General features: G+C 55.8%; 2 protein-coding genes across 4 annotated transcripts in view; both read right to left on the bottom strand.

Annotated features, from left to right (window-relative positions):
• The window catches only part of AK1 (adenylate kinase 1), a 36,000-nt gene extending 35,562 nt beyond the window's left edge, over positions 1-438 (bottom strand). The window contains exon 1 of the mRNA XM_026657262.1: positions 359-438. Within this exon, the coding sequence (XP_026513047.1) occupies positions 359-418 (60 nt within the window). The 5' untranslated portion in view covers positions 419-438. The remainder of the gene's footprint in view (positions 1-358) is intronic.
• A 3,143-nt stretch (positions 439-3,581) lies between these two features.
• ST6GALNAC6 (ST6 N-acetylgalactosaminide alpha-2,6-sialyltransferase 6) lies at positions 3,582-23,993 on the bottom strand. 3 transcript variants are annotated; one of them, XM_024192936.2, is made up of 8 exons: positions 23,897-23,993; positions 23,150-23,398; positions 22,390-22,484; positions 18,632-18,696; positions 11,377-11,556; positions 9,936-10,333; positions 8,372-8,479; positions 3,582-8,269 (listed from the first exon to the last, which is right to left on the bottom strand). In XM_024192936.2, exons 4-8 carry the CDS (start codon positions 18,644-18,646, stop codon positions 8,080-8,082), a joined length of 891 nt encoding a protein of 296 aa, XP_024048704.1. In that variant the 5' UTR covers positions 18,647-18,696; positions 22,390-22,484; positions 23,150-23,398; positions 23,897-23,993; the 3' UTR covers positions 3,582-8,079. The 3 variants fall into 3 exon arrangements, with proteins under 3 accessions (XP_024048704.1, XP_024048703.1, XP_024048702.1); XM_024192935.2 differs by lacking the exon at positions 22,390-22,484; XM_024192934.2 differs by lacking the exons at positions 18,632-18,696; positions 22,390-22,484; positions 23,150-23,398; positions 23,897-23,993 and adding an exon at positions 15,670-15,795.
• Between the last annotated feature and the right edge of the window lie 768 nt (positions 23,994-24,761).

The raw sequence follows: 24,761 nt of genomic DNA, 5'->3' as shown, positions 1-24,761 counted from the left end.
TGAGGGGAGGTGGAGGGGAGGGATGTAGAGGGAGGGTGGCAGAGGACGGGGGTGTGAGGGGAGGTGAAGGGGAGAGATGTAGGAGAGTGGCAGGGGGTATGAGGGAAGGTGGAGGGGAGGGGAAGGCGGGGGCACGGGGTATACGGGAGGGGTACACGGGGTATGGAGCTTGGGGAGGGGTTACCGGGGATGGGAGTGGGCTGGGCTCTGGGGTCCCCGGGGCTCTCTGTGCAGAGGGGGCTGGAGCTGCACCCGGACCGGGAGAGCCTGGGACCCCCGGCGCTCGGCTCGGATCTCCCAGCGCGGAGCGGGGCGCAGACCCTCAGCCCCAGGGCCCGTCCCCTGCCCCGGCGCTCACCTCGAAGAGCTGCGGGATCGCTCTCCGCGAGAGATAGTCCTTCGCCTCCGCCGCGGTCATGCTGCAGCGCGCAGCGCCGGCCCGGCCGGGCAGGCTCCTCCCGCGGGCTGGGGCAGGAGGAGCCGGGTCCTGCCCCTCCCCTGCGCCCGTGGCTGTGACTGGCGCCCCCTCCCCTCCTGGGGGCGAGGGTCGGGAGACCGGGCTGCAGGGAGGGTCTTGGAGGGGGGCTGGGAGCTGCAGGCTGTGGGTCCTGAGCTCTAGGATCTGGGGGGTGGAGGCCTGGGGCTGGGAGCTATGGGGCTGGGGCAGGGTGATGTCTCTCTGGAGGGACTGGGGGGCTACAGGTTGTGGGTCGGGGGGGGGGGATGCAGGCTGTGGGGCTGGCGCTGCAGGATCTAGGGGGAGGTGCAGGCTGTGGGGCTGGGGCTGCAGGATTTAGGGGGGAGGTGCAGGCTGTGGGGCTGGGGGCTGCAGGATCTGGGGGGAGGAGGAGGAGCTGCAGACTGGTGGGTCCGGGGCTGCTGCTGGGCGGGCAGGGGGAAGGAGGGGCAGGTGTGGGCTGTGGGTCCAGGGCTGGGGGCTGCAGTTCTCATCAGGACTCATGGGAAGTTGGTCACACGTTGCCCCCCCCCCGGCCATGTTTGCTGCCCAAGTTCAAATCTGGGTCCTGGGCAGGACAAACCAAGGCAGAGGCTGGAGCCCCAGGGCAGCCTTGGCAGAGGGGTTTACACGGAGGAGGTGGGGTCTGCCTACTCCCCAGGGAGAGCGGTGGGAAGGGCCTGGGGGAGAGGAGAGCAAGCCCAGACCCCCACCCCCAACTCGGAGAGCAGGGCCATGTCCTCATTGCAGGCCTAGGGCAGACATCGGGGGACTGGGGAGGGGACGGACACGGGACCTGCCATGAAGCCACTAGAAATGAGGCTGTGGTTCAAGCAGCTGAGAAGTCGAGTCTGGCAGACACCCCAGTGTCACTCAGCAGCAATCAGCAATAGCAATAGAGTCAGAAGCTGCCTTCCACCCACCTCCTGCCCTCACAGGGCTGGAGAAAACTCATCTGTCCTCTCAGTGAATCAGGTTCCACTTGCAGGGGTCTTTTGGCTGCCGTCATCCGATCAGCTCTCCAGCCGGCCGTGGAGTTCAGGAGAAAAAGGCAAGGCCTTGAATTTCTAGGAGAAAACACAAGCAGACACCCCACCCCCTTGTTTCTGGACTGGAGGGGTCCCTTTTCAGGCCTTTTTCCTGCACCACAAGGAAGCAACGTCAGGTCTATTTCTGTATAGCTTTGCGGGGGCCCTGATCCTGCCCTAGGGCCGGCACCAGCATCACTATCTCCCAGCCTGAAGATGCACAAAAAGGACCCCCAAACGGCCACAAATATGCAGGACTTATGTAAAATGAGGACGTATCTAGAGGCCTCAGGCCGGGATCAGGCCCCACTTCATAGGCTGCACCCAGACACCACCAAGATGGCCCTTCCCAGATAACATATGGTCTGAGCAATCAGTCACACCAGTATCCCTCCGTCAGCTCCATAGTGTCACTTTACCTGCAGGACCCTTGGGACTTGAAATCCTGATGCTGGACTAGTCAGATTAGGAAGGTTTGTATATAGCAACTATGGCTTTGCTTTACAATGTAACTGTTTATTTGGGGGGGGGAGGGCTATAGCAAAGGGCAATTGAGATCACCCAGCATCAGAAATTGGTCCTCAACTGTGTCTTGTTTTGTTCAGATTTTGCCAGGGCCCTGGCTTTTTCTCTCTCTATTTATCTAGCGCCCATCACCAATGTATCCGGACAACTCCCCACTATTAATAGATGTATCCTCACAACGCACCTGAATGACAGGGGAGGAGTATGAGCCCCACGGCAAACTCACAGGGAGATTAGGGGCTTTCCCCATAAGACCTTTCTTCCCTCCACTCTCCCCACTGTCCTAGCAGGCACAGAGAGGGCACTGCTGTTGGGAACCTCCCACCACTGACCACGGTGCTGGACTCTGCTTTTCAGAAGCATTCACACTGGAGACCTAGAGAGAACTACATGGGAAAGAAGCTCACAGTATTCTACAACCAGCTCTAGCACTGCTGGGGGAAAGTTCACAGTGCTGGCGGGCGAGAGGGCATAAAACACTTGAATGAACCAAGTCCGTTCCATTGTTACCAGCAGACATCGCTAGAGCAGCCTCTCTCTGAGGCCTTGGCACGACAAAAGAGCCAAATCCACAGAAACATGGCGGCTAAGATCATAGCAATATTTATTCCCTTACAAATCGTTACAAAACATTCACTCCTTGCTGATTTGACAGCCAATCCCAGATACAGGGGGTCACTAGTAACACAGCTCAAGGCTACCAGATGTGTTATGCTGACACTTCACAACAGCTCATGAGGATCTGGGCCTTCGTGCTGAGTGAGGGGCCCTGCAGTCAGAGAGGGCCTGCCCCTGAGCTAGCTGAGCTGAGGACCTGGCCCAGAGCGACCGTTCTCCTTTAGCCTGGGCCTTCTAGTACTTTGAACCCCTTAAAGGGGCTCTGGCAGGTAGTCTAGGCTCAACAACGAACACTTTTACGTTGGTATAATCTAACCAGGCTATAATAACCCTTTGCACACCATGTCTGTGAGGATCTCACACAGCGAATCAAGCCTCACAATGCCCCTGTGAGCTCGATTACTATCACGACTCCCATTTGACCAATGGGAAACTGAGGCACAGGGAGGCTGCACTGCAATTCAGCGGCAGTGTCAAGAACAGAATCCAGGAGTCCTGTCAGGCTGCGTTTGAACATAAGACACTGGATTCTTAGTGCCCCGTGTGTTTGGTTTTTTAAATCCATGACTCCACGGCTGAAAATTTGATTAAAAAAAAAAAAAAAAAAGCCAGTAGTCACTATCTGTGGATCTACAAGCAAAACATCACGTCCCTCTGGCTGCCTGCACAGCAGCAGGAGCGAATGAACAAATGCTTCCCCCGGTGCTGCTGTGACACCATCCGTGCAGCTCCTGTACAAAAAAGGATGTTGTGGTCAGATAAGGTGCCACAGAGGTTAATGCTGCTGTTAAATCAAGAGGCAGTGTCGAGATCCATTCAAAACACTGGAAAAAGTCCCCGCTTGCCAGCTGGGAAAGGATGGAACTGGGAGGGGAAGAAATTGCGTTGCCAAGTTCTTCCACAGCCCAAGCAATGGAGAGAGGTGGGGAAAAAAAGCAAACCTCAGCACCCCCTTTATTTGCATTGCTAGTTATTTTTATAGCAAACGTCTCACATTAAATGGTACAACCACATGCTGTTATGTTACCATCCAGGTTATTACATCACACGTTCTATTCAGGTTCCATTTATCGTTCATAAAGGGTTAATAAATGATTAACAGATGTTCTCATAAATGGCTAATCCATTGTTATTAGAGAGTCTAATGGGTTGCTTATAACCAGGGTTCATTACCATACATATGCCTTCTACTGATGTGCTTCTAATTCATGCTACTCGTGTTCGTAACAGGCTTCTATTCATCATTTATTAACCCTTTATAAATGGTACTTTATATTCACGAGTGACTGATTTTGATAGGAGCTACTCGGCCGAGCGACTCGACAGTTCTGTTCGAAGGACCATTCGCGGAGTGGTTTAAGCAGATCAGCTGTTTACAGAAGCACAGAAGAGCAGCAGAGAGAAAATCAACCCAAAAGGGGACCAACCCTATTTCCTTTACTGCATGCTACAGAACCCTATCGGGTTTTGCAGAATTTGCCAGTACAGGACAACATGTGCGGCCGGGCTTTCCAAAGGGTCCGAAACACATGAGGGGAGCAAGGCACCTAACAGCATTCGATCCCTTTGAAGGCCTGGCCTGGCCCACACGGGTGCCGAGCACCCATGACTCCCACTGATGTAGATGAGGGTCAGACTGGCAAGCTGACATCAGTGGAGCTGCAGGTACCAGGCACCCAGCTGGGTTTGCCTCCAAGCCTCCACATCTCACCCTGCTTCTTGTGACGTGGTTTTTAAAATATATTAACATAACTATTTTAGGAAACCAATACAAATACAAGGACCGGGGGGGGGGAAAAACCACTCCTTCCCCCCCCCAAAAAACATCTCAACAGTGTCGCTTTGAACACCCCCGAAGGTCCTGGCTATGGTGGGAAAGTAGCAGCTCCATAGCCTTCATGCGGAAGGGTAGCCAGGACTTCTCCACTGGCTGTGGAGTCTTTTCCAAAGCTACATCCTCTAGGGTGGCAGTGATGTTTAGAATAGGCACCATGGTGCACAGCGAGGTCACAGCTGATGACACATTGCTGGGCACAGTTTGCTTCCTGTGTCCTGAATATCAGGGGTCACATGATGCTCAGTCACACTGGTGTAAATCCAGAGCATCTCCATTGACTGTAGAAACCAAGAGCAAAGTTTGTTCATGTCAGTGGCTACAGATTTGGCTGATCTTCTGCGGGGTGGTGGGGGGGGAAAAGGCATTTCCTCCACCAAGGGACATTTGTAAGTTTCAAGGTCCCCTTCCCACCTCCTTGCCATCACGCTCCTGCATGTGTTCCCCGATATCAGCCATGATCAAGACAACTGCACAAGAGTCATTCCCACCTGTGGGTGTCAGTAAGGGGGGGGGGGATCTGCTCCCAGCTCACACAGCCACGATACAATTCCACTCCAGGGCTGCGTGGAGAATCTCTCTGCTGCAGGGAGGTGTGCCCCCATTCAACCCCCAGAGGTGGAGCACACAGCTGATGGTTTTTCCTCCAGCACGTCTATCAGTCACTCCCTTGTTTTCAAAGAAAACGCTGCTGTATTCTGACCTCGTTTACTCTGGTTCAGCTTGAGCAGGCTGGCTGCTGATTCACACTGGTGGACACGGGCTCGGAGTCAGGCCCCTGCGCTGTAACCAGTTCACAGTCAGGTTACTCCAGGGCCCAATCCTGCAGCCCTGCCCCAGACAAAAGTCCCACTGGTTGCAGAGGGGAGTTGTGCTTGAGTGAGGATCTGGCCCACCGTGTTTTGGGCTGTTACTATAAAAGACTGCAGTATGTTTTTAATTTTTTTTTTAACTTGGAGATTTTCAGCAGCTATTGCCGAGGACCAGGGAAGGGCAAAATCCTACCTGGTGGGTGACTAGAAAGCAGCTGATGGCCCCAAGCTGAAGTGCATTTTTCATGCAGTCCCTGACTTGCTGGGGAAGGCAGAGAGGGAAAATGACCATGAGAAATGGCAGAGGTGGGCTGGGGATATGAGAGCAGGACAGAGGGAGAGCATGGGAGTAAACACAAAGGGCCCAAATCTATTAATCTAAATCCATGATTCTGCATTGCCTACACCTTGTGCTGTCATTTAAGAGCAGGTTGGACAAACACCTGGCAGGGATGGTCTAAATAATATTTAGTCCTGCCTTGAGTGCAGGGGACTGGGCCAGTTGACCTCTTGAGGTCCCTTCCAGTCCTATGATTCCCCCCGGAACAGAGTAACTCCAAACCATAACAGGAGCATTTCACACCTACTCTACCCTGAGGCAACAGGGATCAAGCCTAAGACTGCATCTACCCTAAGAACAGAGCCATGTCTGACACCCACACACGGTCCCCTCAGCTGTGCGTGTACAAGGAAGCCGTGTTCAGCAAGCACGGAGCGGAGACCCCTGCCATGCAGTCATGATCAGTGCTTGCTATCGAGTCTCAGTGCCTTGATTTAAGGAGCTCTCAGTAAGCTGGGAGTGGCAGGGATCAGAGGCAGCCAGGCAGAACAGCGATCAGACAGACAGAACATGGGAGGCAGCTGAAAAGTGCACGGCTCCTTGTAAGTCAATTCCCGCCGCCCCTGGTTTGAGATGCTGAGGGTATAATTTCCACTTCCCCAGTATTGCTGCCCTCTCTTACCACATGGCCACTTGCTCTCCCTGTGCAGACGTTTCATGGGCAAGTGGAGAGACACAAGAGGTGGGGGGGGAGGGGGTGCCAATGGTACCAGAAGCAGCAGCAGGAAAGCACATTCAAGAGGAACTGCCCTGAAAATGATATGGAGAAGCCATGCAGAGTGAGCCTAGCAAATGGCACTGCCCCTTGGACACCAGCAGGGAGCGCCATTGCCACACACTGAGACAGGCCAGGCAGTGAGTGCACCAGCAGCTGCAAGGTCTCTGCAGGGCAGCAGCAAGGACACGAAAGCAAGAGGTGCAGCCGTTCAGCTGGGGGGTCACTGCTGTGTCCTGTCTAGGAGTGGAGGAGGCATTGCAGCCCATGTGGACAGAGCTTGGGGGGTGTGTGTGTGGGAAGTGGGGAGTCTTAAATAAACCACAACCCCAGGCCTCCCAGCCCAGTGGGGGCAGCCAGCGTGGCCACGTGCCACCAAGTCGTGATTTCACAAGTGGGGTTAAAGGAGGGCAGTGACCAGCTGCCAGCCAGCGGAAGGGGAGCGAGGACAGCAAACGCCCTGGCACGCGGCTCTCAGACTGGGCAGCTGGTGATGCCAGGAAGAAGCCATGTCCAGGGCAGCTGGTGATGCCAAAACAAGAGGCGGAGCAGAGGGACCTCCCCACCCCCTGCCCAGTGCCCTCTACAGCTGGGAAAAAACAAAGCCCTGTAGGTGTCGGTGCCCTTTTGAGACTGATACCCCCTGGTCTCCTAACACACCTCCTAATGATTGTCACACACACCCCTCAGTGCCTCGCAGCGACTGTGACAACCTCCATACCTCCCAGCAACTGTGACATACACACCCCTCAATACCTCCCAGTGACTAACACACACACCCCGCAGTGCCTCGCAACTGTAACACACACACCACGCTCAACGCCTCCCAGTGACCGTGACACCTCCCCTCCCCCCCCAGCACCCCTCCCAGTGACCGTGACGCTCCCCAACACAACACCCCTCCTACACTCCACAGGGCATCCCTGTCTTAAGCAGCCACACAAGGGATCAGCCCCAGGCAGTAGGGCAGAGTGGGCTCTGTCATTGTCACTTATGGGGGGTCAGTGCTTGGACAGCCTGTTTAAATGTGTCTCATGCCCCCTCCCGAGCCCTGCCTCAGACCCACCTGAGACGTCTACGCCCCTGAGGCTGGTCTCTTATAGGCCTCACTGGAAACCTGGAGACACAGGCGGCAGTTTTCCAAGGCAGAGGCTGCCTGGGGCAGGGTTGCACTGTACAGTCAACACAACCTCCCAGGTACTCAGTATCGAACTGAGCCTAGCGGAGCTGAGAGGGTTACAGTCCTCCCACCTCGGAAATACATTCTCCACAAGCCAAGAGAGGCGAGACCAGAGCCGCCACCCAGAGCACTAAGAAGGGGTCAGCCGTTCCATCTGGGCAGCCAGGGATTGTTCCCACTCACTCTCGGGCCTCTGAGCTGATCGCCGGCGGGGGAGTGAGGTGACCTCAAAGCAGGGAGCCAGTGATGTGCGCTAGGTGTGTGGCCTGTGCGGGGGAAGGGGACACCATGAATCCAGCAGTGCCCGGTGCGTAGCAGCACTCCCTGGGCCTTGGGACTGCAAGTCAGGTCACTGGCACCATCCCAGTCCCTTCCTCCCCTCACCCAGTCCTTCTGGCCCTGGACAGTGAACCGGGGCAGCCTGTGCTGCGGGGCCTCCTCCCTCGGAGCCCAGCCTGGCTCACAGGGTTAATCCAAGAGATGTTTTCCCTTCCAGGTGGAGTTATCCCACTACTGGCACCAGCTGCTGGGTCGGGCACTCGAATGGCTCCATGTCTCCTCGGGGAGCCCCTAGTCCCAGGCCGGGTGGGAGAAGGTGATGTTGTAGAGGCTGGCCCAGCTGGCAAAGACCCGTTTCTCCGTGATGAAGCGGTGGTGGTTGCCCTTGCGGCTGCGCTCATTGTGGATGTAGGTGGTGCACTCGTCCGGGCCCTTGGGCTCGTAGTAGTGATATGCCATCTTGCCGGGCTGAGGTCTCCTGCTGTGGAGGACAGAGTTACAGGGTGAGCCGCTGGGGCGCTGCCAGCCGATGGCCGAGCGCTGGGATCCTAGGAGGGGCACCTGGTGGGTGTTGGGTTCTTACCTGCAGTAGTTAGGGGGGACCATCCCGTAAACATGCACCTTATCACACAGCTCCACGGCGATCACCATGGTGAACCAGCCTGTGCTCAGCCACGACCGGGACTTCTCCCTGCGAGACGGGGAATGGCAGGGGGCCGGCAGAAGGAGGGGGGGGAGAGAGAGAGAACAAGAAGAGGAGATGGAGAGAGAGACAGAGAACAAGAAGAGGAGGGGGATGCCAGGGGAAGAGTGATGAAGGAAAGGAGTGTAGGATGGAGGGGGGGAGGACAGGGAGTGACCAGTTAGAAGGTGGGAGGACATAGAATTATTTTGATTCTCCCATGTGATTCCCCCATCCCCACCCCATTTCTGCTCTCCCGAGGCTCCCCATCACCTGAGCAGCCTGGCTCCCCCTTCCCAGCTAGGGACCAGGATGCACTGCCAGGCAGGTGAGTGGCTCCAGAGGGCAGCATGGCCTCTTTTCCTGGGTGTGCATCGCGAGACAGCCCAAGTCAGCGGCATTGCAGCAGGGGCAGACAACAGGGATGGGCTGGCCAGCAAGGCTGGGGCTCCAGTCACCAGGCATGAGAACGGTACTCCTGGGGGAATTCTGCACCACTGCGCAATGCAGAATTTTGCAGAAATTAACGTTCTGCGTGCAGAATTTCCTTTCCCCCCACAGAAATGGGATGCAATGCTGCTACCTGCCACTAGGGGCCACTGGACCCACCAGAGCCCAGTTTGCACATAGAAGACACTGCAGGGGGGAAGGAGAGGGAGTTTGAGGGTTCCTGGCAGCTGCAGCTCCCAGCATGCCCTGAGGAAGGAGAGGGTGGCCCACAGGAAACTCCATGCAAGCCTGGGATGGATCATAGAATAGAATATCAGGGTTGGAAGAGACCTCAGGAGGTCATCTAGTCCAACCCCCTGCTCAAAGCAGGACCAATTCCCAACTAAATCATCCCAGCCAGGGCTTTGTTAAGCCTGACCTTAAAAACCTCCAAGGAAGGAGATTCCATCACCTCCCTAGGTAACCCATTCCAGTGCTTCACCACCCTCCTAGTGAAAAAGTTTTTCCTAATATCCAACCTAAACCTCCCACACTGCAACTTGAGACCATTACTCCTTGTTCTGTCATGGAGCATCAGGCTGTTTCTCCCTCTGGATCCCTGGGTGGGGGGGAGCAGGTGTCTGGGCTGGGGGGGCCACGGCTGGGCTGTGTGTGTGTGTGTAGGGGGGTATATGGGCAAGGGGGGGGCCTTCAGCAGGGCTCTGGGGGGGAGAGGTTGTGGGTGTCTGGCCCCCTGTCTGGGCTCGGGGGGCAGAGAAACAGGAACTGGGTTGTCATAGGGGTTTCTTTAACTCTCTGCTCCTGGGGGAATTTCTGTGTGTGTCTGTAACGATACAGACATACTTGCTGACAGGTATTTTGAAATAAATGACCAAAACAATTGAAACTGGCGTGATTATGCAGTAGTGTTCTGACAAATAAAGTTTGCAGAATTTTAAAATATTGTGTGCAGGATTTGTCATTTGTGGGCACAGAATGCCCCCCGCCCCCGGAGTGGAATGGGGCTCCAAGGTACCTGTCCTTCCCGGTCTCTCCCCGGAACAAGTCGTCGAACTGCTTCATGCGCACGGGGGAGACCACGTAGGCCGACATGTTGGGGAAGGACATGCTGACGCGCTGGAGGATCTTGAGCAGGCTCTTCTGCATCTTGCTGGGCGGTCCCCAGAAGATGAGGATGGTCTCCGGGGTCTTGTTGACGAACTCCTGCGGCCTCTTCAGCACCCTGTAGACGCTGGAGTGAGCCACCACCCGGACCGTGGTCTTGTTGCCCACGTCTGCCTCATAGCCCGTGGTGGGGGCGTCGTTCATGCGGATGACGCACTCCGATTGGTCGATCTCTGAGCCCAGTTTGCTCCCCAGCAGGTGGCTGGAGCTGGTGATGATCACACACTGGTGGCAATGGGAATTCAGGGTCTGGGGAAGAAACCATCATTAGCAAGGACCCTGTGGCCAACTAAGACCTCCTCACCATCACGATCCCGTGCGCCTTCCCTGCTTAGAACGCCCAGGCAACGGCGAGAACAGAACCGAGACCCTTCTCCTCCACAGACACTGGCCCCTGCCACTTGAGCTATCGGGGGTTCCCTCTAAGGTGACAGGAAATAGGGTTGTTTTTTGGGTACGGCACTGGGCTGGGACTCAGGAGATCTGGGGTCAATTCTTGGCTCTGTCACAGACTCCCTGGGTGACCCTGGGCGGTCATAATCTCTCCGTGCCTCGGTTCCCAGTCTGTGAAATGAAGCCAGGAACACTTCCTTTGTCTATTCAGACTGGAAGCTTTTTGGGGTAGCAACCGTCTATGTGGATGCACAGCACCTAGCACAATGGGATTCAGATCGGAGAGCATTACGGGCACTGAAATACCGGAGCTCTGGGTCACAGTTCTGGCTCCACACTCACTAGCTAGTTCACTACCATGCTGCCCTTTGATAAGCACCTTCCGTCCGAGGAGCCCAACCTGCTTACCAGACGTTCCTGAATGAACCCTCTGCGCATGCCTGGGAATTACTGTCCCCATTTCACAGACGGGCAAACCAGGGCACAGAGGGGCCAAGTGACTTGCCAAGGGCCAGTTAGTGAGCCAGAAGCAGAGTTGGTAACAGAGTCCAGAAGACCCGATTCCCGGTCCCTTGCTCTCAGCAATGGGTGATGCTTCCATAATAGAAACACAAAGGTCCATTCTCCAGCTGAGCAGCTGCAATTTGTATCATGTCACCGCTGCTCCACCAACTCCAACTGGGCAGGGTGCAGCCGTACGGAGGCCAGAAAAGCAGTGGCCCTTCATGCTTCTAATGCACCAGCATGCTATCGCGTGGCTCCTCCCAGCGATCTATAATCCAGCCCTTCCTTCCCAGTGTAAAACGCCTGCTGGGCACAGCCCAGAGACCCGGGAGCCAGTCTGCGACGTGACCACAAGGGAGTGCCCCATGGCTCACCCGAGGTGTGCTGCAGCGTACCTTGTTTCCGTAGACGGGGAGGTATCCACTTTTCACCCCCCATTTCTTGAGGTTGGGGGGACGGTGGGATTTCCCTCGCAGGGCAGTGTAGTGAAAAACTTCGTTCCCACTGTTCGAGCTGTAGATGATCAGCAGCATGATCAAAGCAAAGAGAACCACGAAGATTGCAGTGCGCTGGCCCTGGGGGCGGGAAGGGAGAGAGCGGGACTGAGACAGTGCAGCGTCTCCAAGTGCCCTGCCTTTCCGAAGGGCAGCCGAGGGGACCGGCAAAGCTTCTGCAGTGGTCTCTGATAAATGACAGAGACCACGGGCCTAACCCTCATGAGCCTCATTCTTTCCCCCTCCTCCCTTACCTTGCCATGAGCAGCAGCCGGGCAGGATTCCAGCCTACAGCTCCCACGAGCCTCAGATTTTAGGTGCCCAACTTAAAATACCCTGGGCGTGATTTTTGGAAGCACTGAGCCCCTCTGACTATCAGGCCGCAGGTCTTCCACATTGCCCCCCTCCCCCTCGGCTCCAAATCAGTGGTGGCTGGAAAACGTGGCTCTCCGTCCCAGGGGAGAAGGGGCATCTCCCAGAGCTCTCTAGCGCCCCCTCTGTCTGTGACATCAGAGATCCCTGCAGCTAACACCACAGCAAAGGGCTCCAGAAGCAAAAACACCCCCATGCTCTTTGACAGGCAGCTACGGCCAATTCCCCCCTCCCCAAGCTCTGCAGTGACACACAGAAGGATGTCAAGGGAGAGTCTGGCAACGGGCAGCTTTTTAAAGGAATATTCGCCAGGCTTTAATGGGACATTACCCCAAGCCCAGATGCACCGGGAAGCCAGACGCTGCTTTAAGCACTGTACCATTATCTATCATGGCCAGCAGATGGTCAAGCTTTTTGCCTCCACACGCTGGCTTTGTTTGGGATGTGGCAGCACAGAGACCAGGAATGAAAGGGTTAATTGTGCGTTGCGGGGTGGGGGTGATGGTGGTGGGGGTGCAGGCCTGCAAAGGGCTGGAATTGAGGAGAGCTGGTGGTGCCGGATGGATGCAGCCCCAAGTGGAGCAATGAGCATGCGCAGGCTGGGGGAGCAGAGGAGAGGCCTGGGCTGTGGCTTGTCCCTGGTTAAATGGGAAGATCCCAGCAGGGAGGCCAGCTAAGGAGACAGCTGGGCAAAGAGACGGGCCCTGCAGCTTCCAGTCTGCCTCTGCAGCAGTGTGCTGGCTCCATTGTAGCAGGCCCAGTCGCATCAGAGCTTTCATGACAAACTCCATGGAAAGGGCGGGGACCTTATTGTGAAGGTATTTATCACTGCGAGTGGATGGGATCCCCCCCCCCCCCACGCCTTAATATAAACCACATCTCACAGAGCCAGACAGAGATAGAGGGAATCTTGCTGACTTCGAGTTTATGAGATTATACTGCCCCCAAATTAGAAGGGTTCAGACACTCGCGCCTTCCTATAACCACCACCACGCTTTACCCTGGTCTACTCGACCTAGACCCGGGTGTAGACGCAGCTAGGTCGATGGAGAAATGCTTCCACTGACCTAACTACCGCCACTCAGGGAGGTGGAGTTCGAACAGTGACCGAAAAACCCCTCTGCTGCTGTAGGATGCGTCTACACTGCAGGGTTATGCCGCGGTAGCCCCCCTAGTGCAAACAAGCCCTTACACAGTGCCTTTCATTGGGGGACTTCAAAGCCCCTTTCAGAAGTGGCCAAATGTTACCATTTTACACAGGGAAAAACTGAGGTACAGAAACTCCTATTAGGCAAGTCCGTGGCAGAGCTGGGCGCAGAACCCAGCAGTCCTGATTCCCAGCTCTGGGTGCTAACCACTAGTCAATGCTACCCGAGGCAGAGGGGCCAAGAGTCAGTGCTTTTAAGGGACTTTCCTAGAGAACGCTGCCAGGACCTCCAACAATGTATTATTCTAGTGTGGCTACTGCCCCTCCCTTTCAGCTCCATTACCACTTCTTTTTCCTACTCTCATTTTCTAGCCTTACTTTCCTACCTTTGAGGTTCCTAGTTTCTTTGGCCATTTTATAAAACTGCATTTGTTTTCCTTAGTTGGATATGGGGGGGCGGGGTCAGGGAGCACAGTCAGTCTGATGCACTCTTGTTGGCCTAACGTTTCTACAGACACGATTCTTCTGCATGTTTTTTTCTCCATTATTCTGTGTAGGAGTGAATTCTTCTCATAATCATCTCATCATGCCCTGGTGCTCTCCCATGTGTCTGTCATACCCACCTGCTGCCTCTCATCGCACGCTTCGAATACAAACAGTCAGGGGCAGCGACTGTCTTTTTGTTACACGTGTGTCAAACATCTACCACAAGGAGACCCTGCTCTCCGATTGGGGCCCCTAGCCATGACCTTAAACCAAATAATTTCTGCATGGATGGAACCAATTGCAGGACAGGAATCTTAGCTGTTAGTTTGGTCTATGCAGGAGTAAACTCTTGATGAATTGGACGCATAGACATTAGCTGTGTTTACGAAATCAAACGCAAGCAGAAAAGTGGGTTTTTCTTTTCAATTCAATGAAAACAAGTGGATTTAAAAACCAACAACAATTAAACATGCTCCCCCCAGAACCATGAGCACAAACATTATGCCAGTTCCCAGAATTGAAACAAAAGTGAAACTGACCAGGCTGGCTTCACCATCCAAGTTCTGTGAAAGGCAAAAAAAAAAAAAGTGAAGCAGCAGCTTAAACAGAGACGAGTGAGCTCTTCAAAGTTCCAGGGTTATGTTATTAGCAAAAGAGGAAAGGACGCTGGTTTTCAAAGGCAGCATATGCCCCTGCCTCCTCCCCGCCAGTTACACCCTGTGCAGGGCAGGACATGGGACTATGAAGCGTTCAATACTGGACTAACTCTGCTCCCAATGGTAATTCCCACTGGCTTCCATGGCAGCCGTTAGGCTAGTGTTGAACCCTTCGTTATGCTGACCTGTTGTTCTCTCTCATATTTCTCGAATACCTGCTGATCACCAGGGCTACGTGCATTGAATCTTGGCTTCCTCTCTCCCAGCTCTGTGTGTCTGTCCCCCCCCCCCCCCGTCCCCTGGGCAATCTGCCACAGACCCTGCCTGCAGATCACCCCAAGCTCATTTATTTCACCTGGTCTATTTGTCAGTGTTTCTTGGGCCCTCTCCCCTCAGTACCTCCTTCCTCATGCGAGCTGGAAAGCCTGTGGGTGGGGGTGCCTGGTAGTTATTGGGTTCCTCCTTGTGCCAGATTTGTGGGAATTGCCTGGGTATGCGGATGCTTTGTATTCTAGGCCTCACATTTGGTTGATACTGTACAGTGCTTACAGGCGCCTTGTAAACAGATGACTTGGATAATCCACAGAAGTCAGAAAGCACAGCACACTGCCTCAATCTCTGTGCGCCAGGGACTTCTCTTGTTTGGGCTCCTTTTTGTTGACTCTAAAGTCTGGCTTGTTGATTTAACCATCAGCCAGCCAAGAAAAAGAGAGTGAATTCCCTGAAAGGTCAGGAGAGGATGAGAAGAGACAGCTGATGTGCAGCTGGTCAGTGAGTACTAAAGTTCAGACCTAATGTTCTTTCTCTGGCATCACTCGGCTGATTTCATCTATTTTTTAAAAACGAAATAAACCACCAGGATGCACCAAACTGCGCAAAAGCTCCGTGGGTAGCAGCACGATCCTATTTCCTGTACCCTTGTCCTCGCCTCCCCCATTCTCTCCTTCAGGGCCCGATCCAAAGCCCACTGAAGTCAATGGAAAGAGTTTTTAGATCAGATCCCATTTGGCACTCTGATGTATCCTAGCACAAATTCAACGGTAAACTCTTTGGGACAGGGCCCGATGACACCTAGCACAGCAGGGCCTCTGGGGCACTTCAGAAAAATGCAAATAATAAACAACAACAACAGGCCTGACTCAGCCAAAATTCCTCTTGAAGCAGACAGGAGCATTGCCTGTGCAAGGAGTGCACTGAGATACCCAAGTGACGGGGGCTGGCTGGAAAGATGGAGAGAGAGATGGAATAAAAACCCTGAGAGCACCTTCATCATTTGGCCTGGAATAAGACACTGGGGAAAGTTTAATCTAGGTCTTATCTGGCTTTTCTCTTCCTCTCTTAGGCTCACTAAAAATGCTATTGTTCACACTCACAACAACCTCACAGCCACGATTCAGCATTCTTCATCAGTCACCACTAGATCATGCGTCAGAAACACCCTTTCAACCTGTCACACAAAACATCAGTGCTCAACATGGAGGAAAGAGAACACCAACTGCTTGTGTGTGTGGGGAAAAAAAACAGACAACTCACCCTCCAGGCCCTTCGATCCTGGATTGCATTACGGCAGGAAGTCATATAATTCCCTGTTGGAATAGGAGGCCTCATCTTTAGGCAAAAGTCCCATGGACTGCAGAAGCAGGCCCCAGAGCTGCCTTTCTTGACTGGAAACGAACAAAGGCTAATAGGCTATGGAGCAGCACAGGGACCCAATAGCCCAGCAGGCTATCAGCAACCTGCCAGCTGCCTTCTGTGCCAGGAACCGCAGATGGATGTAAGCCAAGACTGCGTTTTCTCCTCCCTCGGAGTTAATTTGTTTTCAGAGAGACTGAACCTCAGGGCAAACACTCCTGGGTGGGGTTTATTCACTTCCCTGCCCTCTTTCCAGTGAAAGCTCAGCTGGATTTCATGGTGCATTTGAAACCAGGGCAGCCCAGTAATCTGGAGCTGACAGCTAATGAAACCCAGCTCCCACAACAGGGCAGATGCAGGTTACCTGGCTACTATTTCACCATGACTTCAGGGTACAAAGATTTGATGTGAACTCCACTACTTGGTGCGCCTGCTCTGAGCCGTTGAGAATGCACAGATCTCCTGGAGAGGAAAACCACTAAGACACATCTTTTCTGCATGGCCTCATCTGCACAGCACTTCACAAACATGAGTTAGTTAGTTCTCATATCAGGCTTGAGAACAGAATCAGTGACATTAGCCCTGTTTTACCAATGGGGAAACTGAGGCACTGAGCTCTTTGGGATGGGGCTGAGTCTATGGCAGCACCCAGCACAATTGGAGCGCTGATCCCAACTGGGGCTTCTGAGGGCTACTGTAATTAGCATTAAATAACAAAAGGTTATGGCCAATCTTTTCAAAGGTGGCCACTGGGTTTGGGTGTCCAACCCGAGTCACCGTGGGCCTGATTTGTAGAAGGGTGGAGCACCTGCAGCTCCAGCCGAAGCCAACGGGAGCTGTGGGCGCTCATCGGCACTGAGCAACAGACCCTGCATGTCTCGAGTTGGAGCTGGGCACCCAAAGCCAGAGGCTGTTTTTGTAGATGTTGGCTCTAATGACTGCCCAAGGTCATGGCTGGGATTAAAACCCAAGGGGCCTATTCTCCCACTGCAGGACACAAGGTCCCACCGGACCTCAGGGAGAGTTTCTCCTACCCCATAGCCGCGGGGCTGCCTGGGACCCAAAGCAGTTTTCAGACTGCTATCGCTAGTGGGCAGAATACAGGAAAACACGCAGATGAACATACACGGTTCTGATGGAGCACAGGGCGGGGCTGGCTGGGAGAGAATCATCCCGAATGTCAATGGAGTTCCACCAGAGCTGGGCTGGCCAGCAGACTTACTGGTGTAGGGAGTGGGGCAAGTGGTGACGGGGAGAGGTGGGGAGGGTAACGATGCCCAGAGCAGTCCAGGAGAGGAGGGCAGGGCAGTGGCAGAGTAAGGCTACGTCTTCACTACCCGCCGATCCGGGGGGTAGCAATCGGTTTATCGGGGATCGACTTACCGCGTCTCGTGAGGACGCGGTAAAATCGATCCCTGATCGCTCTGCCGTCGACTCCGGAAATCCACCTCGACAAGAGGCGGCAGCGGAGTCGGCGGCAGCGGTTGGCTTTCCCCCGTTCTCACCACCAGGTAAGCCGACCTAAAATACGCAACTTCAGCTACGGTATTCACGTAGCTGAAGTTGCGTATCTTAGGTCGGAACACCGCTGTAGTGTAGACATAGCCTAAGAGATGAATGCTGGAAGGCTTGGAGAAAAAGGTCAGAGCTGGGGAATCTAAAACCAGGCAAGACTCCGCCACTTCCCAGTTTAGTCACAAATCTAAAGCTCTGGCCAGGCTCCCCAAGGCCCAGAGATTTTTAGTGAGCCCCAGAGGCTCCCACTGTCTCAAGCAAGAGTCCTCCCCACGAACCTCTAAGCAAGAGCTCCAGGGTCCTCTCACATCTCCCGTGAGATTCCCCTGTGCCACATGGGAATCTGGGCTGATAGATTCTTCTGGAAACCAGGCAGAGTCCCCCAGTTCTGTCCTGACTTGAGGTAAAGTCTGGAGGTTTCTCTTGAGACTGGATCTGCTCAGATGCCCCCTGGGCCTCTGACCATGGGCTGGGACCCTCTCCCCTGGAGTCTGGTCCTCTGGTGAGATTTCTGCTACCTCCTGCTTCCATCAAGGCTGGAATGAACCACCCGGCGTTGCTGCAGCTCCCTCTTTCAAGAGCCCGGAGGACAGGGCAGGAGGTCATGGTTCAGTCAGGGCTGGCTTTCCCCAGTCCCAAGTGACAGGCTTGGCCGAGCAGCCTGAGGAGCAAGGAACACCTACCGCTGGCTCCCTCCGTGACCTGGGGCTAGGTGGGTTTATCAGGGTTGTTTTTAAATCGCGTACAGCCACAGGGTCTAGATGCCACGCTCCGAGGGTTAAGCACAGCGATTATGTACAGAGCTGCCCTGAACCCAGAGCACAAGCTGCCACTGCTGCACGGAAATGAAACCTAAGCCAGTAAAAAAATCACATTAACCCCCAACGCTGTGCCGGGCAGGTCAGTGAACCAGCTCTGGTAGATGGCTGAGCAGAGGGGAGGAGAAAGCCCAGCCATCACCACCACTGACCCACAGCGAGAGCCTCCTGATCATACTCCCATATCAAAGGTGCTAGGAGATCCCGGCAAAGCCTTGCTCAGCTCCCGGAACTGCCACCAGCTGTCCCAATCCCTGGGCCGGCTAATGGGCCAGCCCTGAGCGGGAATGGGTGAAAGGTGTTTAGAAAACTATTTAACCTCTGGCTTCAGCTTCCTCCCTCTGTGACGTGGGGAGAACATCATCCAGCTCTCAGGGCCGTGTTGAGGACTGACTCATCCATGCCAGAATGCCCTGAAGACGCAAAGCGCTTGGACCCAGTAGGCAGGAGGTTCCATGAGACCCTCCGAGGGCCCGGGAGATGGATGCTCAGGACAAGGACAGCAGGGACGCTTCGTGGGGAGGACTTACCGTGTTGTTACTCATGTCTCTCTGCCAGCCTTAGTGCGGAGCCTTCATCAGCATAACTCGAGCACCTGCACAGAACCACAGAGGCATGGTCACTCTCTGAACTACCCGCTCCCTTCCTTGAATACAAGTCCATGGCTACCAATCTCCACCCCATCATGCCCCGACCCGCATGACAGCACAGCCCAAACCTGCCCCAAACACGTCAGGCTGGGCTGGGCGCACCTACAGGGCCGAACGCACCACGTTGCTGCATGGTGCTCTCCTGGCCCGATCCAAAGCCCAGCGAAGTCAGTGCAAGTCTTTCCATGGACCGCAAAGAGCTTTGAATCAAGCCCTCTGGCACCATGCTGCCTTCCCAGATGTGCAACATCTGCCCGGCCACATATCACAGCTCAGGGCCTTCTCTGAACAGCTCAATTTTGGATGTCGCTATTTCTCCCCAACCCCCTTATTTTGGTCCTTCATCTCCCTCAACCTGGGCCTTTTCATGCACCTTGCTCCCAGGCTGTCTTCTCCCTTCTGCTCCATCTCCCAAGCGCAGCCAGGTCCAAAGTTGGAGTACAGAGTCCTCTGACCTGAGTGTGGGTCTCCCACTCTCCCCTCCCACTGGGAAGCATCCCCTCCTCCTACACCCTTTAATTGAAGCAGGGGAGGTGCAGGGGAACCACGCCACAGGGTGAAAGCTCAGACACTTTTCTAAAGCGTAAGTCGGCCATGTGTTTAGTGCTCCTCAGACAGACAGCCCCGTCAGACCCCGGCTGCTGGTCACAGAGAGATCTCACAGGAGGAAGAAAAGCAAGCGATGGTTTGTAAACTGGATTAGCCATACGTAACATCAGCTTACATAATGGGTCATTACAGCGCAGCACAGCAGTTACAGCTGCGGTCTGAGAGCTAGAACTCCTGGGTCCTATCCCTGGTCAAGTCACTGGATCTCCTGGACTTCAGCTGCCCCATTTGTAAACTGGGGAAAACAATAATATCTGCCACAAGGTGGGGGGAAGGGTTGAGAGACTTAATTTCATTAGTTAAAGTTTGTAAAGGGCTTTGCGATGCCCTTAGATGGAAGGCCCAAGAGATGGGTCAAATATTCCTCTGCCTGGCGATCCGGCGTGGATCTTCCAAACCCCGGGGGTCATGAGTCAGCTGCAACTCTCCTTCCTCAGCTAGCGCTGGAGAAGTGAGCTCAAGATCAAACCCAGTGTTTGTATAGCAAGGTCTGGTGCTAGGGCAATTTGGCAGACTCATCAGTCTCCTCCTCACAGGCTCATTCCCTGGCAGGGAGGTGGAGGGAGGGGTCTCCTAAGGCAGACCTCAGCATAAGCATGCCTCCCACCCCCTGGCTTATTACAGCACGAACCTGCAGGCTGGTTAAGCTTTAGGAGATTATTTTCCTGCCCAGAAAGCTCAGTGAAATCCATTCAAACAAATACCCGATCAAGGGACATAAACCGGCTGGGAGACACTGTTTACCCATGATCGCGTCAACCCAACCTCTCTAAGGGGATTGCACTCTCCAAAGATACAAAATCCCATTAAAACAAATGGCGCAAAGGCAGACGGCCACCTCTCAGAGGGCTCACGCTGGGTTTTACATGGGTAGAGGGGAAGGGCTGGCTGGGTCAGGGAGAGAGGGAGCTTTTCACGGCCACCTCCCCAGCCTAGGCTGATGGGGACTTCAAGTTGGTGCCATTTGGTGGCTCTTTGGTGGCCTGTGTGAAATGAAGGCGCTAGGTTAGGACGTTTAAGTCCCACCCAGTTCTGCCACTGGGCGAGTCAGTCGGTTTCCCTGTGCCCCGATCTGTAACTGGGAGATAAGAGCTCCGAACAAGGGTGCTGTGAGGACAAATACATGAACAATTGTGAGGCCCTCAGGCCCTCTGGTAATGGGGGCCATGCATGTACAACAGACAGTCAGTTTGGTCTGTCTCAGCCCAGTCCTTGGTGGACAGGTGCCCGCATCATTAACTCCATCCCCACAACTGGCACGCCGCAGCTCCCTTTGCTGAGTGAATAGGGCAGGAGGACTGATCTCCCCTCTCCCCACTAGCAGGGGTCCCCTCCAGCTCAGAAGAGAGAGGTGGGGGAAGGTGTCACCATTGATGTACCTCAGTCTGGGAGAAGGGTCTTTGATCTATCCCCAGCACAGGCAGTAGCAGGGCAAGTTTCCTCCCCGCTCCCCTGCCAACGGGCCAAAGTCCTGGAAAAACCAAAGCAGCAGATGGCGCAATCTGGCAGCGACCTCTTTGCTGAGACCAGCTACAGATGGGGATGCCTGTGCAATAGGAACTGGGCTGAGAACTTAACAACTCGTTTCACAGAAGGGCTCCCAGCTCACACCAGCCCCTTTGTGAACAATGAAGCCCTAAAGAGTATATTCTTTTCCCTCCCACGCTAACGTGTGCACGTGGACACACACACTCTGCAGGGATCTACCATTCCACAGGTGCTCCATACCAAGCACAGACCTAACCAATTGTTTTTTAAGTCCTCATTAGTGAGTCACTGCAATTTTCCCTCTTCAGTACTTAGCATGATTGGAAAAATCCTCTTTCCTCACTGCCTTGGGAAGGCTGGGAAATAACACCCACCCACACTCACGTTAATCTCACACAGTCTGGGAGCCCCAACCACAGAGATGACCCAAGGGGGCTTCCTTGTAACCCTGTCCTGTGCAGTCATTGCTGGGGAAAGGAGCCAGAGGGACAGCCTGGCAAATGCTCTCTGATGGCTTTTGGGCTAGGATCACAGGGATCACCTAGGAGGCCAAAGGCTGCTCTGCGCACCTCTGACCCAGCCAGTCGCAGCGTGTGTGGCATGGCTGACAGTGGGACAGGTAGGGGAAAGGACAGCAGAGAGAAGCCCATACAGATGTCAGCCTGCGCTGAACTGGGGCTGCCCCTGCACTGGTCCCCTGGAAAGAAAAGTGTGTGGGGTGGAAAAGGTTAAGCTGACCCAGGACCAGCCTCAGAAACAGTGTCCTGGATGAACTTATATTTTGGCACCCCTGCTGCCTTCCCAGCCCTTCCCCTTGGCCCCTCCTGCCCTCCCAGCCGTCCCCTGCATCGCCCCTGCCCCCACTGCCTCCCTGGGTTTCCCCCGAGCTCCCTCCCACAGCCTCACACCCAGGCCCACCTGCTCCTTGCCACGCTGTCCCCCCAAAAGGCCAGCCCTGGGACCTGCCTGCTGTCCGGGCTGGGTCCGGGCGTTTGCAAGTGCAGCGGGTCGGGGGGGGGGGGGGGAGGGAGAGCCAACCAACTTACAGAGTGAGGAGACGGGACTAGCAGCTGGGCTGGGAAACCAGGTGGGGCAGTGAGCAGGGAGCCTTCGATTGGGAGCAGGGGCTCCGGCCATGCCGGACCCTGCTGGCAGCAAGAGGGAGCCCAAGCCCCAGGGCCTTGACCACAGATCCCCCGACCAGTGCCCTGGACAATCGCCCCCCCCAAGGTTGGCCCTGGCTGGCACCCATGCAGGAGTGAGCCACAACGGTGCCATCAGCGCTCCCCAAGCACTACCAGCCCTGCTCAGCACCAGAAGAGGAGGATGGGGCCTGGTCAGACTCCGTGTGCACCGGTAGTGCTTTGAGACTGGCAAAGCTCATCCTCCCCAAAGCTTCCCAGACCCCCAACGAAGGCATAATGCCACCTGCATCTATCACCTGGATGTCTCCACTCCTTCCTCCTCCTCCTGGCTCCCCTACCCATCCTGGAGTCCACAATATCCCCCCTCGGCTGGCGCGGGAAGCCGTCCGTTCTCACCGAGCACGATTCATCCTCTTTAACGCTCAGCCTCCCAACTACACCGAGTCCGTTTGCGCCTTCATCACTCTCCTCTCCGGGCCTCGCCTGAATAGCTGAGGGGCGGGGAGAGAATGTTTCGTGTGTGGGGAAGGAAAAGGCAAAGGCGGATAATGTTCTGTGTGGGTGGGAGGAGGATGGAGGCAGAGGGAGAGAAGCAGGGAATCATCACTTGGGTTGGAAAGCAGCTCTGGGAGGTTATTACCGCTCATCTCCCCCCCCCCCATCCTCTGCATGGTGGCAGGAGCAAATACCCTCTCCCTGGCTGGCCCCCGACAGGTGGGTGGCTTAGTCTGAGCCTTGAATTTCCCCAGAGCAGGTGATGGCACAAGGGGTGCTAAAATGAGAGAGAGGGAGGGGAGGAGAGCAAACAGCCAGGGGAAGGAAGATGCACAAATGCTCAGGGCTCCCCCAAGGGCAGTGATTCAGCACCCCCCCAGCCCATCCAGCAGCACAGAGCTCCGAACACAGCAAGCGCTAGGAGTCTGTGAAGTCAGTGGGCTAACTCCCCACACCCCTCCTCTGCTTGCCTCTGGGCTGCACTATCCTGTGCTGTCTAGTTCCCGATGCCCTATTCGCCCAGCAGCTCCAGAGACCTCCCCACTAGGAATTTCACTGACAAATCCCTAGTGATCAGAACCAATGTGCACATCCAGGCTGCTGAAGTGCAAACCTGGAGGATGGGTCCCAGATCAGAGAGGGAAGTTTCCCCTTTTCTTACCTGGGCGAGACCTTTCATCTGAGGAAAGCCAAGAGCCTGGCTGGCCGGGGTGTCTCTCCTCCTCGTCTTCCCCCCCTTCCAAGGGACTGTGAGCGGGCCCCAGCTCCCACTGGCAGGCTGCCCTTCCATCTTGAGGCTCACTCGGTCACATCTCTGCCCCTGCCAGGGCCCTGCCCCAGGGGAGGGCTGAGCCGATCTGCCCTCTGCAACCTCCTAGAGTGAAAAACCCAACCAGCTGCCCGCTTCTGCCTGGGGAAACCAGAGTGAAACGAGCGTCACTGCTAATCCGCCGGTATCCCAGAAATACTCGTCTCTGGCTAAACTGGGGCAGCGCACGACGCCTCTGCCCAGGGAGAGCCGGAATCAACCCCACTGATCCGCCACTCAGCCCTGGGGGCTGAGCCTGCCTCGGGCAGAGCCCTGCGCACTCGTGCAAATCACTATCACCCGCCCAAGCCTGTCACCAGCGCCTGGCGCCCAGCACCACCAGGCACAGAACCCGGGCCGGGGCAGCCCCCGGGGCCGGGGCCAGCGCCTCCCTGCCCAGCCCCGTTCCCACTCGGCGGCGCGGCCTGAACACACCCCGAGCCCCTAACCCCGGGGTGCCTCTGCAGACGGACCCAGGGCCAAGGAAGGGTCTCTCCCCCCCCAGGCCAACCTCTCCGCCGCCCGGCGAGGGGCGCCTCCACCCCGCTGCCCGTCCGCATCGCCGGGGCCCTGCCGAGCGCACGGGGATGCGCCGCTCACCTCGCTCCGCTGCGGGCTCGGCCAGCCCCGGGCGCGCGGAGGAGCCGCTAGCGCGGGCGCGCTGCCCTGCCGGGGACCCGGGAGCGCGGCGCCTGCAGCCCCCGCGCGGCCACCTGCTCCCTGCACGGCGGCGCGCCCGCGTCCTAGCGCGCGCCCGCTTCCCTCCCCAGCCGCGTTCGCGCGGCGTGGGAAAGGGGGGGTCCGAGCGCCCCCCACCGGCTGCCGGGAGCGCGCGTGCGCTGCGGACTCTCCCGTGGAGACCCACCCCGGCCGGCCGGTGCTGGGGGAAAGGCGCGGGCAGGTCCTGGAGATGCAGCCAGCGTGGCTCTGCATCCTGCCCGGCTCGGGGGATCTCAAAGCGCTGGGCCAAACCCTGCCCCCCGTGCTCGGACTCCCCACGGAGGCCAAGCGGAGTTCTGACTGGCTAAGGACCCGGGCAGGGTTGGCCTCAGTCGGAGAAGGTTCATAGCGCCCATGGTGCAGCTGGGGAAACCGAGGCACAGAGAGGTTAAGTGACTTGTCCAGGTTTCACAGCCAGTCAGTGATGGAGCTGAGACTAGACCCCAAGAGTCCTGGGCACCCCAGTGCCTGGCTGTAACCATCAGACTACACTTCTGCTGCACAAATCATAGTACTGAGGGGGAGAGATGGAGAAGTGTATTTCCTGGGGCTGGGAAGCTATTGCACGGGCAGCACCAGGGCACAGAGTCTCGGGGGCAGGTGGGATTCTGGTCCTGTGAATCCATCCCTGTCTAGCCCGAGGCAGGAGCAATGGCTCCCAGGGTGGTAAGTGGGTCTGAAGGCCTCTCTCTTCATTGGTGTTTTAGGTTGTCAGGAGGTTATTTTACAGGCTCTGTCATAGGGG

This window comes from Terrapene carolina, unplaced genomic scaffold (assembly GCF_002925995.2).
Source record: "Terrapene carolina triunguis isolate 2854851 unplaced genomic scaffold, T_m_triunguis-2.0 Scaffold238, whole genome shotgun sequence".
NCBI lineage: Eukaryota > Metazoa > Chordata > Testudines > Emydidae > Terrapene > Terrapene triunguis.
The sequence above is the reverse complement of the archived record's forward strand: the minus strand, read 5'-3'. Positions and strand labels throughout refer to the sequence as shown.

What these genes read in the sequence shown, in the direction of transcription:
- ST6GALNAC6 (XM_024192934.2), bottom strand. Translation starts at nt 15,744, where the DNA reads ATGAGGCCTCCTATTCCAACAGGGAATTATATGACTTCCTGCCGTAAT. An exon ending in TCCCCGTCTACGGAAACAAG is followed by an intron (nt 10,334 to 11,376) that starts GTACGCTGCAGC and finishes TTTCTTCCCCAG; the next exon opens with ACCCTGAATTCCCATTGCCA. An exon ending in GTCCCCCCTAACTACTGCAG is followed by an intron (nt 8,270 to 8,371) that starts GTAAGAACCCAA and finishes TGTCCTCCACAG; the next exon opens with CAGGAGACCTCAGCCCGGCA.